Source organism: Hemiscyllium ocellatum, chromosome 12, assembly GCF_020745735.1.
Source record: "Hemiscyllium ocellatum isolate sHemOce1 chromosome 12, sHemOce1.pat.X.cur, whole genome shotgun sequence".
Lineage (NCBI taxonomy): Eukaryota > Metazoa > Chordata > Chondrichthyes > Orectolobiformes > Hemiscylliidae > Hemiscyllium > Hemiscyllium ocellatum.
Window position 1 is genome coordinate 64,063,885 of NC_083412.1, and position 18,202 is coordinate 64,082,086.

General features: G+C 41.6%; 1 protein-coding gene across 1 annotated transcript in view; it reads right to left on the reverse strand.

Annotated features, from left to right (window-relative positions):
* Positions 1-10,651, reverse strand: part of lrrc58b (leucine rich repeat containing 58b) — a 45,697-nt gene extending 35,046 nt beyond the window's left edge. Inside the window, exon 1 of the mRNA XM_060833110.1 lies at positions 10,048-10,651. Coding sequence (XP_060689093.1) covers positions 10,048-10,523 — 476 coding nt within the window. The 5' untranslated portion in view covers positions 10,524-10,651. The remainder of the gene's footprint in view (positions 1-10,047) is intronic.
* Positions 10,652-18,202: the final 7,551 nt, after the last annotated feature.

Consider the following 18,202-nt stretch of genomic DNA (forward strand, 5'->3'; position numbering starts at 1 on the left):
CAGCATGGAAACAGACCCTTCGGTCCAACCCATCCGTACCGGTCAGATATCCCAACCCAATCTAATCCCACCTGCCAGCACCCGGCCCATATCCCTCCAAACCCTTCCTATTCATATACCCATCTAAATGCCTCTTAAATGTTGCAAGTGTACCAGCCTCCACCATTTCCTTTGGCAGCTCATTCCATACACGTACCACCCTCTGTGTGAAAAGGTTGCCCCATAGGTCTCTTTTATATCTTTCCCCTCACATCCTAAAACTATGCTCTCTAGTTCTGGACTCCCGACCCCAGGGAAAAGACTTTGCCTATTTATCCTATCCATGCCCCTCAATTTTGTAAACCTCTATAAGGTCTTCTCTCAGCCTCTGACACTCCAGGGAAAACAGCCCCAGTTCTCCATGTATTCCGTGAGATCTAACCTTGCTAATCGAGTATTTTGCATCAGTATTTACTGTGGAAAAGGATTTGGAAGATATAGACTGTAGGGAAATAGATGTTACACCTTGTATCCAAATTACAGAAGAGGAAGTGCTGGATGTCTTGAAATGCATAAAGGTGGATAAATCCCAGGACCTGATCAGGTGTACCCGAGAACTCTGTGGGAAGCTAGGGAAGTGATTGCTGGGCCTCTTATGGAGATATTTATATCATCGATAGTCACAGGCAAGTTGTCGATAGACTGGAGGTTGGCTAACTTGGTGCCACTATTTAAGAAGGAAGGGCGATAAGGACAAGCTAGGGAACTATCAACCAGTGAGTCTGATGTTGGTGGTGGGCAAGTTGTTAGAGGGAATCCTGAGGGACCGGATGTACATGTATTCCTGAAGAAGGGCTCATGCCCGAAAAGTCGATTCTCCTGCTCCTTGGATGCTGCCTGACCTGTTGCGCTTTTCCAGCAACATATTTTCAGCATGTATTTGAAAAGGCAAGGACTGATTAGAGATAGTCAACATGACTTTGTGCATGGGAAATCATGTCTCACAAATTTGACTGAGTTTTTTGAGGAAGTAACAAAGAGGACAGATGAGGGCAGAGTGGTAGATATGATCTATATGGACTTCAGTAAGGCGCTCCACAAGGTACCCCATGGGAGACAGATTAGCAAGGTTAGATCTCACGGAATACATGGAGAACTAGCCATTTGGATAGAGAACTGGCTCAAAGGTAGAAGATAGAGGGTGGTGGTGGAGGGTTGTTTCTCAGACTGGAGGCCTGTGACCAGCAGAGTGCCATAAAAATCGGCGCTGGGTCCTTTTTGTCATTTACTTAAATGATTTGGATGTGAGCATAAGAGGTACAGTTAGTAAACTTGCAGATGACACCAAAATTGGAGGTATAGTGGACAGCGATGAGGGTTACCTCAGATTACAACAAGATCTTGACCAGATGGGCCAATGGGCTGAGAAAAGTGGCAGATGGAGTTTAATTCAGATAAAAGCGAGGTGCTGCATTTTGGGAAAACAAATCTTAGCAGGACTTGTACACTTGATGGTAAAGTCCTAGGGAGTGTTGCTGAACAAAAAGAGACCTTGGAGTGCAAGTTCATAGCTCCTTGAAAGTGAAGTCGCAGGTAGATAGGATAATGAAGGTGGTGTTCGGTATGCTTTCGTTTATTGGTCAGAGTGTTGAGTACAGGAGTTGGAAGGTCATGTTGTGGCTGTACAGGACATTGGTTAGACCACTGTTGGAATATTGCGTGCAATTCTGGTCTCCTTCCTATCGGAAAGATGTTGTGAAATTTGAAAGGGTTCAGAAAAGATTTACAAGGATGTTGCCAGGGTTGGAAGATTTGAACTATAGGGAGACGCTAAACAGGCTGGGGCTGTTTTCCTTGTAGCGGAGGCTGAGCGGAGACCTTATAGAGGTTTACAAAATTATGAGGGATATGGATAGGGTAAATTGGCAAAGTCTTTTCCTGGGGGAGGGGGAGTCCAGAACTAGAGGGCATAGGTTTAGCGAGAGCGACTTTTCCAACATCAAGGTCCAGCAGAAACAAACAGCTTCCCCACAAACTCTAGCCCCAACAATTAGCTTTGGAACCACTAACCACAGAGGCCAAACCTAGAAGCTGAACCAGGAAGGCAAACCAAGAGCACCATCACAGCAAAAGACATCCAAAAGGGTAGGAAGCCAACCAAGCGCTATCCTATCGAATGCTTCCAGACAAGGCTTGTTTCAAGCCTAGAGAACCAATGGTAAGAACCTCAACAACTGAACACACTTTAAAGCTGTGTTTTACCCAGTGGGGAGCAAAGTTTCCAACTTAGCTAGCAGGGAGGGGGAAGGTGAATGGGGTCAGTGCAGGAACCCCAAAGAAAGTATCTGATTAAAACTGCTGTTTAGCTTTGAATAGTGCTTTAACCTCTCTTTAATTTGATATAGTATATCTACCCACAGTCCTCTGTACAAGTGTCAATTTCACTGTTTTATCGCAATTGCCTTTTTATTTCATACTTACTTTTTGTAGTTAAATAAAACACATTCTTTTGCCCTGAAACCCCTGTTTACCATCACCTTCATTTCACATTCCCTAAATACGACCAGTGTCAGAACCAGGGATCTGGGGGTGATTTGAACCACCTAAAAATCAGCAAATTACTGATCACAAACCAGAAACCTCTGTAAGGGATATGGACCAAGGGCAGGCAGGTGGGACTAGTTTAGTTTGGGATTATGGCCAGCATGGACTGGTTGGACCGAAGAGTCTGTTTCCATGCTGTGTGACTCTGTGATAGGTTAGAAGTATATGACAGCTGGTGCACAAGTTATTAGCAGATCAAATGAAGTATTGGTCTTTAGATCAAGGAAACTAAAATTCAAATTACTAATGAAGTTATGCAGATTCTTGATAGAACCCATCTGATACTGCAGTTTTGACCAATGAGTAACCGGAATAATATCATGCCTTATAAGGCATACAGTACATATTCATTGAAATGCTGAGGTCTTAAACCTTAAGGAATAAGGTATGAGAATAATTTGCATCAACATGTAGGACTGAGGGGTGATCTAATCAAGGTGCTCAAGTGACAAAAGGAGTTTTATTTCCAGTGAGAAAATCAAGAATATGACCGGTCACATATGAAACCTCTGCTGTTTAGGAGGGAAATGGAAAAAGTATGCCTACACTCAAATAGTGAATGAAATGTAGTACATTTATGAAAGTCAGAGAGAGAATAACGCATTTCTTGCTGAATAAGACAATCAAGGCATCAGTGAACAAATAAAATTGAGATGTAGATCAATTTTGAATGGCAAAACAATCTCAATGCAGCTTGAAGGGCTGTTTCTTTTCCTCTTCAATTGAAATTGGCAAGGATTTTTTAAACCAGGTTAAGCTCTTCAATTGTATTCTTGTAGCTGGTGGGGTGGGCCAGGAGAAAAAAAAAAACACATCTGCCTAGTGTGATTTTCATAAAAGCATGATGTGCAGGGAGTGATACAAATTAAAAAATAGACTTTAGGGAGATGTCCTGTATTTGGCCAAAGATCATAATGCTAAGAATTCTTCTATTTTGATTAAGATGGACTACCAATATGTAGCATTTGCTTAATTTATTATAAACTTATCTCCAAGTAATACTGATTCAACTAACAAATCTGCCCATAACCATTGCTCTGTGCATTGCTCTAAACTAATATTTGAGTAAATGATTCTGCAGAAACTGCATTGGTGAAGCCTAATCAGCAATAAAAACTGTCAACAGTCATCAATTATTAGGGATGGACAATACATGCTGGCCTACATCCCATGGAGAAACAAAGCAAAAACTGACTACACGCAATAATACAAGATTATAAAAGGCATTTGATTCAGCAGGTCGATGCTTTAAAATTTGCTCTACAGAAACCTCCTCCATTAAATCTAACAAACTTTTCGCCTTCCAGTACATATCTATCTTGCTTCTATAACCTTTCTTCCAAAAAACATAAAAGTGTTTAAATGTGATGGAAAGGCATCAGTAACTGAAATTATTTGCGTAAAAGATGCTCTTCAGCAAATACAGTTGCATAGAAAGCACCTTCAATAAAGCCAGTCTATGACTGAACAACTCCCAACATTAGTCAGATAACAATGCAATTAGCCTATGCTGAAATACATTTTCTGACTTGCCAGCCAATAAAAAAAAAACAAATACTGTGGATACTGGAAATAAAAATAAAGCGCTGGATATACTTAGGCTGTCTGCCAGATTTTAAGGAGAGCGCTAATGCTTCAAGGCAAATATGACTTTTTTTTATATCTGACAAAGCCAACTGATGAAAGAGGCTAAAGAATTTGGACATGGTAGAAAGAAGACATTGTAAATGTTTGTCAGTTAATACAGATAAGATGTTATGAACACAATACACAGATGACCAAGACAGGTAAAGTATTTGGTTACAAAATGGACAATGGTGGATTTGAGTAGAATCAGCATGGACTGCTTCAGTAGGTATTGACAACAACAGCCTGAAAATACTGTAAATGCTTTCACTGCCATTGTACAATGGCATAGGATAGCAATACAAACATCAGCTTTTTACCATGCTTTCACAATAGGACAGTTTATCTAATTCTACAGGATCATTATGACCTTTACTGAAGAACAAATTCAGTATTTATGCCACATAAACACAGACCTTGAAGGGATTTAGAGTTGGCCCCTAGTAAAAGAGCTACTAGTAGGATGATGCAATACTAGCCACAGCTGCATCATCTGAATTGAAATACGTGGGGCAAAAACATTTTGCCCACTATGTCAAATATTAATCGTTGTTGAGATTATAGTATCAACCAACTCATATGCTAGGTTAAATGTTCTGAAAGTTGGTTTATTTAGACAGTGAAAACCAACTTTCAAAGCTTCAATAAAGCAAAACGAAGTAAGTATTTGATAACAACATGGAATGGCTCTATTCACCTCACTTTATTATCTACTGGCCCAGGTTCCAGGACCATTCCTGAAGGTACAAATATATATCCAAATCTCTCTGCTTTAAGCTGCAAAGTATGTCATGATCCAACATACCTCTGCAAAAAAGAAATTTTTCCTAACGTCTGTTTCTTAATGTCCTTCATTCAATGACCTCTTTGTCATTGATTCTCAAAAGGAAACAGGCTTTCCCAATTCATTCAATTAAAATTCTTCAGGATATAAATGACATTAGTAGATAGCATGATGACCATTCCCATGGTGGAGAGTCAGAAATCCCTTTAATTTCCACAGTCAGACTGTCTCTTTTCTTGAAGATAATCTCAGAGGTCTCCCAGCATGCTACCCTGGAAGTAAGCTCACAAGTACATATGGAAATCTGGAGGAATCAGAATTTCACACATGAAGTTCCAGCTTTTCTCTACACTTGGCATGAAAACATTTCTCCTCATTTTCCCTCCATTTATTTTGCTGTTTATTTTTAAATCTAGGATCTCAGGTCACTGACTCACTTTCCTGAGGATATCAATTCTCCCTATCTGCTTTATTAAGACTTTTCCATTTTGCATACCTCTTTTAGGTCTCTCCTATTCATCCCTGCTATAAGGAGAGCGGAGATTCTACAATCCCTAGTATCATATGAGTAATCCTCTATTATATCCAGTACAGGAATTTCACAACCTACATAATGTGGTTCACAGAATTACATACAATATTCCATCTGAGGCTCTACAGCATGATTTCCTTATTTTTGGTATCCAATGTCCATATATAGAGGCAAATATTTTAAGATTCATTCTCAACCATTTTACCAACTTGTCCCATCACTTTCAAACATTTGTGAATACGCACCCCCAGGTTGCTTATTTTTGTACCACCCACAGAACAATATTTAGTAAATGTTGTCTCTCCATGTACTTTCTCCCAAAAAGTGTTTCACCACATCTATGAACAATATACTGCATCCATCATGTATTGCCCCATATCTTGCATTAGTCTGCATATATAACGTCCACTAATAATGATGTGTGGCACTCTCTATAGTACCCTCCTCAAAATTCCAATTCTTTAAAAAGTGCTAATTAAAGATAACATATGAATGTTACTGGAAGGAGCAGGAGTACGCCATCTGGCTCTCGATCCTACTCCATCACTGTATATGACAATGGCTGATCTGATTGTAACCACATATCCACATCGCCCCCAAACGTTTTGCTTACACGAATCTTTGGATTTCTGTCATAAAAAAGGTATATACACAACAACACTGCTTCCACTGCCTTCTCTAGGAGGACCATTCCAAAGGATCATAATTCTTTCCTCATCTTCGTTTTGAATTGGTGACCCTTCATTCTTAAAATGAGTGACCACTAATAAATTTTCTACAACCTCTTCAGATCTACCCATCAGGATCTTGCATGTTTCAATCAAGTATTGCTCTTCTAAATCCTAGCAGACGCACACCTTTCTTCCAAGACAACACTCATTTCAGTGCTAAACCTTCTCTGAATTGCTGCCAACTTATTTACATTTTTCTTTATATAAAAAAAAGTGACCAGTACAGCGCATAGTACTACAGATGTGGTCTTACCAATGGTACCCTTCAAACCCACAATTTCTACCAGCTAGAAATACAATGGCAACAAATACATAAGGGGATACCTATTGAAAGTTCCCTTCCAAATTACACATCATAACTGGAGAAGATATCACTGGCCCAAATGGTGAAACTCCCTTGCTGGCGGCACTGTGGATTGCAGCAGTTCCAAAGTTAGAGTGACTTACTGTCAACAGTCCTTTGGTTTCCAGCCTTTGTTTCTCTCTCCTTGTAGGCTCTGTCTTCACCTCTCCACTCACCTCTGCAGCCCCAGTCATCAATATTAATACTATCTTTTCCTAGCTACTTCCAGTGATAAAGAAGAGTCACTGGACTTGAAATGTTAACTCTACTTCTTTCTCCACAGATGCTGCCAGACCTGCTGTGTTTCTCCAGCAATTTCTGTTTTTGTTTGTTTCAGATCTCCAGCATCCTCAGTTCTTTATTTTCTCTTATACCCTTACTTGTTTCCGTATCTGATGATTACCACCCAAAAGTATAACATCACCCATTTAAAAGATAGAGACAAGGAGAATTTTTCCCTCAGCATTGAGAGTCTTTGAAACATGTTTTCTCAAAAAGGCAGTGGAAGCAGGAACTTTGAATATCTTTAAACGGAGGTAAATAGATTGTTTAGGCAAGGTAATGAAAGCTTATTGAGGGTAGGATATATTGTGGAGACATCCTCGTTCAAATGATTTTAGATTTGTATACATCCAAATTACTTTAAATTGCAAAGAAAAATGACAGTACAACTTATAGCTCTCTCTTAAACTTCCATATTTCATCACTAACATATTTCAACTTACATTTAAACGTAAAACTAATATGGATTGGCAAAAGGTTACAACATATTCAAAAGATAGTTAGTGAAGCCAGATTTTCCATCCGACATCTCAACTTAGCATGTGTAGAAAAGTATACCCCTGAGGTTTTACAAGTGGTCTGCCATCTAATCGGATCTTAAAGCTGTATTACAGAGAACTAAACACTTGTAGCAGAAAATTTAAAAAAGGCTCTTCTATGAGTAATAAAAAATGTGGTCCTATTTGCATTTAGTAATGGTCCTGGTCAAGCATCTTCAAAAATAAAAAGATATCTGAATTCACTTCACTGGAGTAAAGATTCTGAAACTGACATTTCAGTGGAGAATGTTACTACAGTATTTACTCTTAGAATGGATTATATTACGAAGCAGGTCCAATAGAAACAACTCATTTGGATGGCATCATTATTAATATGAATATTATTTGAATGGGGAAAGATCTCACAAAGCTACAGCATAGGGAGATTTACGAATCCTAATGCATACAATCATAAAAAGCTACTATGTATATCTAGTAAATAATAAGAAAGACCCAAATGGAATGTTGGCCTTTAGTTTAAATAAGATAGAACATAAAAATAGGGACATCTTGCTAGAACTATACAAGGCACCACTTAGAGTACTGTGAACAGTTTTGGTTCCTTATCAAAGGAAAAAGACACTTGCTTCGGGTGCAATACCCTGAAGGTTTACCAGATTGATCCTAGATATGGAGGGATTTTCTTCTGATGAGAGGTCGAGTAAGTTAGGTCTGTGTTCACTGGAGTTTAGAAGCATGAGAGGCAATTTTACTGAAACATACAAAATTCTTAGAGGTTTGATAGGGCAGATACTGAGAGGTTATTTTCCTTACAGGAAAATCCAAGTCAAGATATAATCTCAGAGTAAGGGGCTGTTCAGTTAGGGCAGATGAGGAGGAATCGGTTCTCTCAAAGGAAAGCAAATCTGAATGATTCTTTATTTCTGAGGGCTGTGGAGGCTGGATCATTAAGCTTATTCAAGGCTGAGATCCCCAAATTTTCAAATCAGTAAGGGGAAAGTAATGGGATAAGGCAGGAAGAAAATGAAATTGAGGACTAATCAGGTAAGCCATGAATGGCAAAGCAAACTCAATTGTCTCATAACATATCTCTACTCTTACATTTTATGGTCTTAATGTACTTAACTATCCCATGGCAATTCAAAAGGAGTGTTTACGAACAAGTAATACACTGAATCACATAAGGAGATATTAGCTAGATAACCAAAAGATCATTCAGAAGAGGAAACAGGAGTCTGGAGTTAGAGGTTCAGCGTCTATGGCCTATGTATCTGATGTGAGACCATCAATGTAGAGCAAATTATAATTGGAGATGTGCACGAGGGCAGAATTTGAGCAGAGATAACTCAGAGTTACAAGATTCAAGCAGGGTCTGGAGTTAGAATGGGACAGCCCTCAGAAAAATTTGAAAACATGGATTAAAAATGTTACAGTTATGTCATTATTTAACCAGAAATAAATATATGGTAGTGAGCACGGGAGTACTGGGTGAATTTAAGACAACGCTAAGTTTATGGAAGATGGCAGATGAGAGGCCAATCGTTACCTCTAAATTCGACTTTTCAAAGTATGGATGAGCATTTCAACAGCAAATGAGCTGGGTTAGACAATGTTATGAATATCACAATAAGTGGCTTTTGTGCAAATGGTCAGAAATTCACCGAGGTCAACTAGAATAACAAAATTGTAAACAGCCTGATTTAATCTCAGATATTGACCTGAAAGAGGGATGGAGTGACTAGCTCGGAAACAGACTTTGTAGTGGGATCCGAAGACAATGGCTTTGGTAGTTCCCGTAACTGGGAGGAAATCTATACTCAGTGTTAAGCATTAGACGAGTAATCAGACCATATAGACAAAGTTGAGCTGCATGTTGTCAGCATACTTTTACAAATTCACTTATCTATATATAAAGGCAACACATAGGTAAGAAATAGGAAGCTAAGAATGGAATCTGAGGGAATATGATGGTAAGAACAGTAAATGTTGTCTCCTATGATTAGATGATCAAAGTCATAAATACAGAAATAAGTTAATAAGGCTGAATGACAGCTCAGCTGACACCCATCTAATTTTAACAAGTGATTACAGAATTAAGTTATTTCAAACTATACACACATTTACTAAAAGGTGAGGAGACCTGGTTCTTAGTGTTGTTAGTACATACACTAACATTATAATAGGCTAATATATTTTAGTGTAAAGTCAGTATTGAGAGAATAATTCATTTTATAAAACATCAGCTGTTGGAGAGCTGGTTAAGCTACAAAATTGAAAGCTGTTCCAAATTGTTACTTAATAATATGCAAAAAGCCTAATACATGCTCTTTTATTCCATGGCATTGTTCTTTTGAACATTACTGCACATGTAACAGTATGTTACTGAAAATAGTTAATGTCACCTCACAGAACACCTTGTAATTGCCAAGTGCATTTGTTTAAAAATACTCGAATGACCTTGCTGTTTCAAGAAAACTATCCACATCAGTGAAGCAACTTAGTAAAGTTCAAGTTTCATATAGAGAAAGTGAAATATCTTCAGACTGTACAACAAATTATAGGCGCGTATTTGGTCTAGAAAATAACACAATTGTACAAATATTGAAACTAATGTAACCATATGTAACGCTATTATTTCTCAAGGGAAATCAAAAGGCAAGTCTTACCTGGTTAAGTTTTCTATGTTTGGTGGTATAGTTTTAAGTCTGTTTCCCCCAAGTGAAAGAGATTTGAGTCTTTGCAATTCTAGAAGCTGAGAAGGAACTTCTTCAAAACGATTGCCACTGAAATTGACAACTTCCAAACCCATCTTTCCCAAGTCCTTGGGCAGGGAGAACTCGTCCATTCTGTTATTTTTGGCTATCAAAGTCCGAAGTTTGGTCAGTTCCAGGATATCGTCGCAGATGACGGAGAGACCATTGGAGCTGATGTCCAGGAAGAGCAGGTTCCTAAAATTGGCGATACTTTCAGGGAAAACAATCAATCTATTGTGTGTCAACAATAACTGTTGAGTCTCGTTTTTCCTTTCTTCGCTGATGTCTTCCAAAGACACCGTATCCAGATTCATTCTGGACAAGTTCAGCACGCTGTCTCCTTCCATATTCTCCAAAACGTCCATAGCTGACCCCGGCAAAGCGAACATTTTAAACTTAATCAGAGTACTGAGGTGGAAGGAACCATCCAAATGCAGTTCACTGGCGGTGGCACAGCACTCAAATAACTCGCCCCGATTTCAAGTCCCCGCCCCGGAATCCGAATTGTCCATAACGGCCCGCGGAGGCGGACAGCTGACAGCGCGAGTACGCAGCGTCCGGGGCAGAGTCACGCGGTGTCTGCGTAAAGGTCATGGCGTCATGACGTAACGCCCGCGAGGGGAGATCGGCCGGAGTTGGCAGTTGGTGCGTGACTTGGTGAGGCTTCAGTCGGACAGCGCAGGGGAGTGATAGGACGATAGTGACAATTAAATAATTGACGGCTGGCTTTCGACGTCTTATAAATGACTGGCAAAGGGTCAGTCGGCAGCCTTCGTCTTCAATTCTGAAAAGTAGAGAAAGACAGTGATTGCACAGGAGGTCATGTGAGCCCACTCTTCCAGTCGGCAACTCGGGAGATTTCATTCTTGAATTTTATCATTCAGATAATGTTCAAAATTTTCTCCCGCTCCAAAACGTCTCTTTTAATCACCGTCTTCTCCAAGCTGTCGATCTGTCACGATTTTCATAATAACTTGAGAAATCCCAGATTATTCGTGTGTGGCTGGCTGTTGCCTTTGCTCATTGGCAGGACATTTGGGCTGGGGCAGATAAGTGGCAAGTAATATTTGCACCATACAAGTGCCAGGCAATGACTATCACCAGCAAGAGAGAATCTAACCATCAGCCCTTGACGTTCCAAACACATTACTGTTTCTGAAGCCCCCACTATCAATATCTTGGAGTTATCATTGACCAGAAACTGAACTGGACCAGACACTTAAAAACAGTAAATACAAAGGCAGGTCAGACATTGGGAAACCTGGGTCAAGTAATGCACCTGATTTCCCAGAAACTATCCACATCTACAAGGCACAAGTCAAGAGTGTGATAGGATACTCTTCACTTTCCTAGATGCATGTGTGAACAAAGAGTAGGATAGGGTTGTTCAGGCTCACAAAATTGCTTGCCCCATTTAATAAGCTCATGGTTGTAACCCCAAATATACTTTCTCACTTACCTGGTAACTTTTCACCCCCTTACATAACCAAGTTCTATCTACTTTAAGGACTCAAAGGACTCCATAATCTTTTCAGGAAGGGGATTTGAAAGACACATAGCCATAGAATCATAAGGATGTACAGCACAGAAACAGATCCTTTGGTCCATGCTGACCAGATATCCCAACCCAATCTAGTCTCACCTGCCAACACCTGGCCCAAAACCTCCACCACTTCCTCTGGCTGCTCATTCCATAAATGTACCACCCTCTGAGTGAAACAGTTGCCCTTTAAGTCTCTTTTATTAACTTCCCTTCTCACCTTAAACCTATGCCCTCTAGTTCTTGACTCCCCCACCCTAGGGAAAAGACTTTGTCTATTTATCCTATCCATGCCCCTCATGATTTTATAAACCTCTATAAGGTCACCCCTCAGCCTCCAACGCTCCAGAGAAAACAGCCCCAGCCTATTCAACCTCCCCTATAGCTCAAATCCTCCAACCCTAGCAATATCCTTGTAAGTCTTCTCTTAACCCTTTCAAGTTTCACAACATCTTATGGTTTAGTAGGGTCAGAGGTGGTGGTATAAGAGGGGGAGGTGTGGCATTGCTTGTCAAGGATAGTATTACAGTGGTGGAAAGGACAATGGAGGAAGACTTGCCATCTGAGGTAGTTTGGGCTGAGGTTAGAAATAGGAAAGGTGAGGTCACCCTGTTAGGAGTTTTCTACAGGCCTCCTAATAGTTCGAGAGACGTAGAGGAAAGTATTGCAAGGATGATTCAGGAGAAGAGTGAAAGTAGTAGGGTGGTTGTTATGGGGGACTTTAACTTCCCAGATATTGACTGGGAAAGCTATAGCTCGAGTACGTTAGATGGGTCGGTGTTTGTTCAATGTGTGCAGGAGGGTTTCCTGACACAATATGTAGACAGGCCAACAAGAGGTGAGGCCATACTGGATTTGTTCTAGGTAATGAACCAGGCCAGGTGTTAGAGTTGGAGGTAGGTGAGCACTTTGGGGACAGTGACCACAACTCGGTGACTTTTATTCTAGTGATGGAGAGGGATAAGTGTGCACTACAGGGCAGGAGGTATAGCTGGGGGCAGGGAAATTATGATGTGGTGAGGCATGATTTAGGATATGTGGATTGGAAAAATAGGCTTCAAGGGAAGGACACAAATGATATGTGGAGATTGTTCAAGGAGCAGCTATTGGGTGTCCTTGATAAGCATGTACCAGTCAGGCAGGGAGGAAAGGGTCTTGTGAGGGAGCCGTGGTTTAATAAGGAATTGGAATCCCTTGTAAAAGGGAAGAGGGCGGCCTATGTAAAGATGAGGCGTGAAGGTTCAATTGGGGCGATTGAGAGTTATAAGGTAGAGTTTGTGCGAAGATTTGTTGCTCGGGTGCTCGTTGTTGTGGTTCTGTTCGCCGAGCTGGAAGTTTTTGTTGCAAATGTTTCGTCCCCTGGCTAGGCAACATCATCAGTGCTTTGGAGCCTCCTGCGAAGCGCTTCTTTGATGTTTCTTCCGGTATTTATAGTGGTCTGTCCTTGCCGTTTTCGGTTGTCAGTTTCAGCTGTCCACTGTAGTAATTGGTATATTGGGTCCAGGTCGATGTGTTTGTTGATGGAGTTTGTGGATGAATGCCATGCCTCTAGGAATTCCCTGGCTGTTTTCTGTCTGGCTTGCCCTGTGATAATAGTGTTGTCCCAGTCGAATTCATGTTGCTTGTTGTCTGAGTGTGTGGCTACTAGGGATAGCTGGTCGTGTCGTTTCGTGGCTAGTTGATGTTCATAAGTTATAAGGTAGCCAGGAAGGATCTAAAGAGAGAGCTAAGAGCAGCGAGAAGGGGACATGTAAAGTCCTTGGTTGGTAGGATTAGGGAAAACCCAAAGGCTTTCTATAGATATGTTGTGGTTCTGCTCGCCGAGCTGGAAGTTTTTGCTGCAAACGTTTCGTTCCCTGGCTAGGGAACATCATCAGTGCGGTGGGAGCCTCGTGTGAAGCGCTGCTTTGATGTTTCTTCCGGTATTTATATTGGTTTGTTCTTGCCGCTTCCGGGTGTCAGTTTCAGCTGCAGTGATTTGTATCTGGGGTCCAGGTCGATGTGTCTGTTGATGGATGTTCTTGCCGTTTCCGGGTGTCAGTTTCAGCTGTAGTGGTTTGTATATGGTGTCCAGGTCAATGTGTCTATTGATGGAGATTGGGGATGAATGCCATGCTTCTAGGAATTCTCTGGCTGTTCTCTGTCTGGCTTGTCCTATGATAGTGGTGTTTTCCCAGTCAAATTCATGTTGCTGGTTGTCTGAGTGTATGGCTACTAGAGATAGCTGGTCGTGTCGTTTTGTGGCTAGCTGATGTTCATGGATGCGGATCGTTAGCTGTCTTCCTGTTTGTCCTATATAGTGTTTTGTGCAGTCCTTGCATGGTATTTTGTAAACTACGTTAGTTTGGCTCATGCTGGGTATTGGGTCCTTTGTTCTCGCGAGTTGTCTGAGCATGGATGTTGGCTTGTGTGCTGTTATGAGTCCTAAGGGTCGCAGTAGTCTGGCTGTCAGTTCTGAGACACTCCTGACGTATGGTAGAGTGGCTAGTCCTTTTGGTTGTGGCATGTCCTCGTTCCGTGGTCTATCTCTTAGGCATCTGGTGATAAAGTTGCGTGGGTATCCGTTTTTGGCGAATACCTTGTATAGATGTTCCTCTTCCTCTTTTCGCAGTTCTGGTGTACTGCAGTGTGTTGTGGCCCTTTTGAATAGTGTCCTGATGCAGCTTCGTTTGTGTGTGTTGGGGTGGTTACTTTCATAGTTTAAGACTTGGTCTGTGTGTGTTGGTTTCCTGTGTATCCTTGTGGTGAATTCTCCGTTGGGTGTTCTCTCTACTAACACGTCTAGGAATGGGAGTTGGCTATCCTTTTCTTCTTCTCGTGTGAATCGGATTCCTGTGAGTGTGGCATTGATGATTCTGTGTGTTTTTTCTATATCTGTGTTTTTGATGATTACAAAGGTGTCATCAACATATCTGATCCAGAGTTTGGGTTGGATTTGTGGTATGGCTGTATGTTCTAATCTTTGCATAACTGCCTCTGCTATGAGTCCCGAGATTGGTGATCCCATGGGTGTTCCGTTGATTTGTTCGTATATCTGATTGTTGAATGTAAAGTGTGTGGTGAGACACAGGTCCAGTAGTTTAAGTATGCCGTCCTTGTTGATAGGTTCGGCCTCCTGTGTTCTGTTATGTATGTCCAGTAGGTTGGCTATTGTTTCTCTGGCTAGGGTTTTGTCAATTGAAGTGAACAGTGCCGTCATGTCGAATGATACCATGGTTTCTTCTTTGTCTATGTGTGTCTTCCTGATGACGTCCAAGAATTCCTGTGTTGATTGTATGGAGTGTTTGGATCCGCTGACTAGGTGTTTCAGTTTTTGTTGTAGTTCTTTGGCCAGTTTGTATGCTGGTGTCCCTGGTAGTGATACTATGGGTCTGAGTGGGATGTCTGGTTTGTGTACTTTGGGTAGTCCATAGAATCTGGGGGTGTTGTTGCTTTCAGGTTTCATTCTTTGCTGGTCTGCTTTGGTTATCTGTCCGTTTTTTTGTAGATTCCTTAGTGTGTTGATTATTCTATTGGTGAGTTGTGGTGTGGGGTCGGAATCCTTCATTTGGTAGGTGTTGGTGTCTGCGAGTAGTTGTTGCGCTTTACCGATGTAGTCTGATTTATCTAAGATGACCGTCATTCTGCCTTTATCTGCCGGTAGTATGATTATGTTTTTGTCATTTTTCAGTGCTTTCAGTGCTTCCCTCTCCTTGGTGTTGAGGTTATGTGTTTGTCGTTTTCTTATCATCATGGGTACTACCGTTTGTCTCACTGTTTGTTGTGTCTCTTCTGTCAGTCCATTGTTCCTGAGTGTGCTTTCTAGTGCTGCTAGGAAGTCTGCTGTGTTGGCATCCCTGTGGTTGTATTTGAGTCCCTTGGCCAGTATAGTTCTTTCCATGTCTGTGAGCTGTCTGTGGGAGAGGTTTTTAACCCAGTTGTGTGTTGTAGTGTCCTCCTTTTTGTGTGTTAGTTTGTCCATTTTTTCTCTTAGTGCTGTTTTTTTGCGGAGTGTTGTCCTGTTCTGTCCTATAGTGATAGCCTGTTCTATGGTCCGGGTCCATTCCTGATTAGTGGTCTTGGACGTCATCAGGAATACACACATAGACAAAGAAGAAACCATGGTATCATTCGACGTGACGGCACTGTTCACTTCAATTGACAAAACCCTAGCCAGAGAAACAATAGCCAACCTACTGGACATACATAACAGAACACAGGAGGCCGAACCTATCAACAAGGACGGCATACTTAAACTACTAGACCTGTGTCTCACCACACACTTTACATTCAACAATCAGATATACGAACAAATCAACGGAACACCCATGGGATCACCAATCTCGGGACTCATAGCAGAGGCAGTTATGCAAAGATTAGAACATACAGCCATACCACAAATCCAACCCAAACTCTGGATCAGATATGTTGATGACACCTTTGTAATCATCAAAAACACAGATATAGAAAAAACACACAGAATCATCAATGCCATACTCACAGGAATCCGATTCACACGAGAAGAAGAAAAGGATAGCCAACTCCCATTCCTAGACGTGTTAGTAGAGAGAACACCCAACGGAGAATTCACCACAAGGATACACAGGAAACCAACACACACAGACCAAGTCTTAAACTATGAAAGTAACCACCCCAACACACACAAACGAAGCTGCATCAGGACACTATTCAAAAGGGCCACAACACACTGCAGTACACCAGAACTGCGAAAAGAGGAAGAGGAACATCTATACAAGGTATTCGCCAAAAACGGATACCCACGCAACTTTATCACCAGATGCCTAAGAGATAGACCACGGAACGAGGACATGCCACAACCAAAAGGACTAGCCACTCTACCATACGTCAGGAGTGTCTCAGAACTGACAGCCAGACTACTGCGACCCTTAGGACTCATAACAGCACACAAGCCAACATCCACGCTCAGACAACAACTCACGAGAACAAAGGACCCAATACCCAGCATGAGCCAAACTAACGTAGTTTACAAAATACCATGCAAGGACTGCACAAAACACTATATAGGACAAACAGGAAGACAGCTAACGATCCGCATCCATGAACATCAGCTAGCCACAAAACGACACGACCAGCTATCTCTAGTAGCCATACACTCAGACAACCAGCAACATGAATTTGACTGGGAAAACACCACTATCATAGGACAAGCCAGACAGAGAACAGCCAGAGAATTCCTAGAAGCATGGCATTCATCCCCAAACTCCATCAATAGACACATTGACCTGGACCCCAGATACAAATCACTGCAGCTGAAACTGACACCCGGAAGCGGCAAGAACAAACCAATATAAATACCGGAAGAAACATCAAAGCAGCGCTTCACACGAGGCTCCCACCGCACTGATGATGTTCCCTAGCCAGGGAACGAAACGTTTGCAGCAAAAACTTCCAGCTCGGCGAGCAGAACCACAACAACGGATACCCGAGCTACAAATCTTCAATCAGATTTTTTTCTATAGGTATGTCAGGAATAAAAGAATGACTTGGGTAGGAATAGGTCCAGTCAAGGATAGTGGGAAGTTGTGCGTGGAGGCGGAGGAGATTGGAGAGACACTAAATCAATACTTTTCGTCAGTATTCACTCAGGAACAGGACATTGTTGCTGCTGTGAATATTGAGTCACAAGTGATTAGAATGGATGGCCTTGAGGTATGTAGGGAAGAGGTCCGGGGAATACTGGAAAGGGTGAAAATAGATAAGTCCTCTGGGCCTGATGGCATTTATCCTAGGATCCTCTGGGAAGCTAGGGAGGAGATAGCGGAGCCATTGGCCTTGATTTTTATGTCGTCGTTGTCTACAGGAATAGTGCCAGAAGACTGGAGGATAGCGAATGTGGTCCCCTTGTTCAAGAAGGGGAGTAGGGACAGCCTTAGTAACTATAGGCCAGTGAGTCTCACTTCTGTTGTGGGCAAAGTCTTAGAGAGAATTGTAAGGGATAGGATTTATGAACATCTGGATAGAAATAATGTGATCAAGGATAGTCAGCATGGTTTTGTGAAGGGCAGGTCGTGCCTCACAAACCTTATTGAGTTCTTTGAGAAGGTGACCAAGAAAGTGGACGAGGGTAAAGCAGTAGATGTGGTGTATATGGATTTTAGCAAGGCATTCGATAAGGTACCCCATGGTAGGCTACTGCAAAAATTACGGAGGTATGGCATTGAGGGTGCATTAGAGGTTTGGATTAGGAATTGGCTGGCTGGAAGGAGACAGAGGGTAGTAGTTGATGGTATAAGTTCATCTTGGAGTGCAGTTACTAGCGGTGTTCCACAAGGATCTGTTTTGGGACCATTGCTGTTTGTCATTTTTATAAATGACCTGGAGGAGGGGCTTGAAGGCTGGGTAAGCAAGTTTGCAGATGATACGAAAGTCTTCGCTGTGGTGGACAGCGAAGAAGGATGTGGCAGGTTACAGCGGGATATAGATAAGTTGCAGAGCTGGGCAGAAAGGTGGCAAATGGAGTTCAATGTAGCTAAGTGTGAAGTCATTCACTTTGGTAGGAGTAACAAG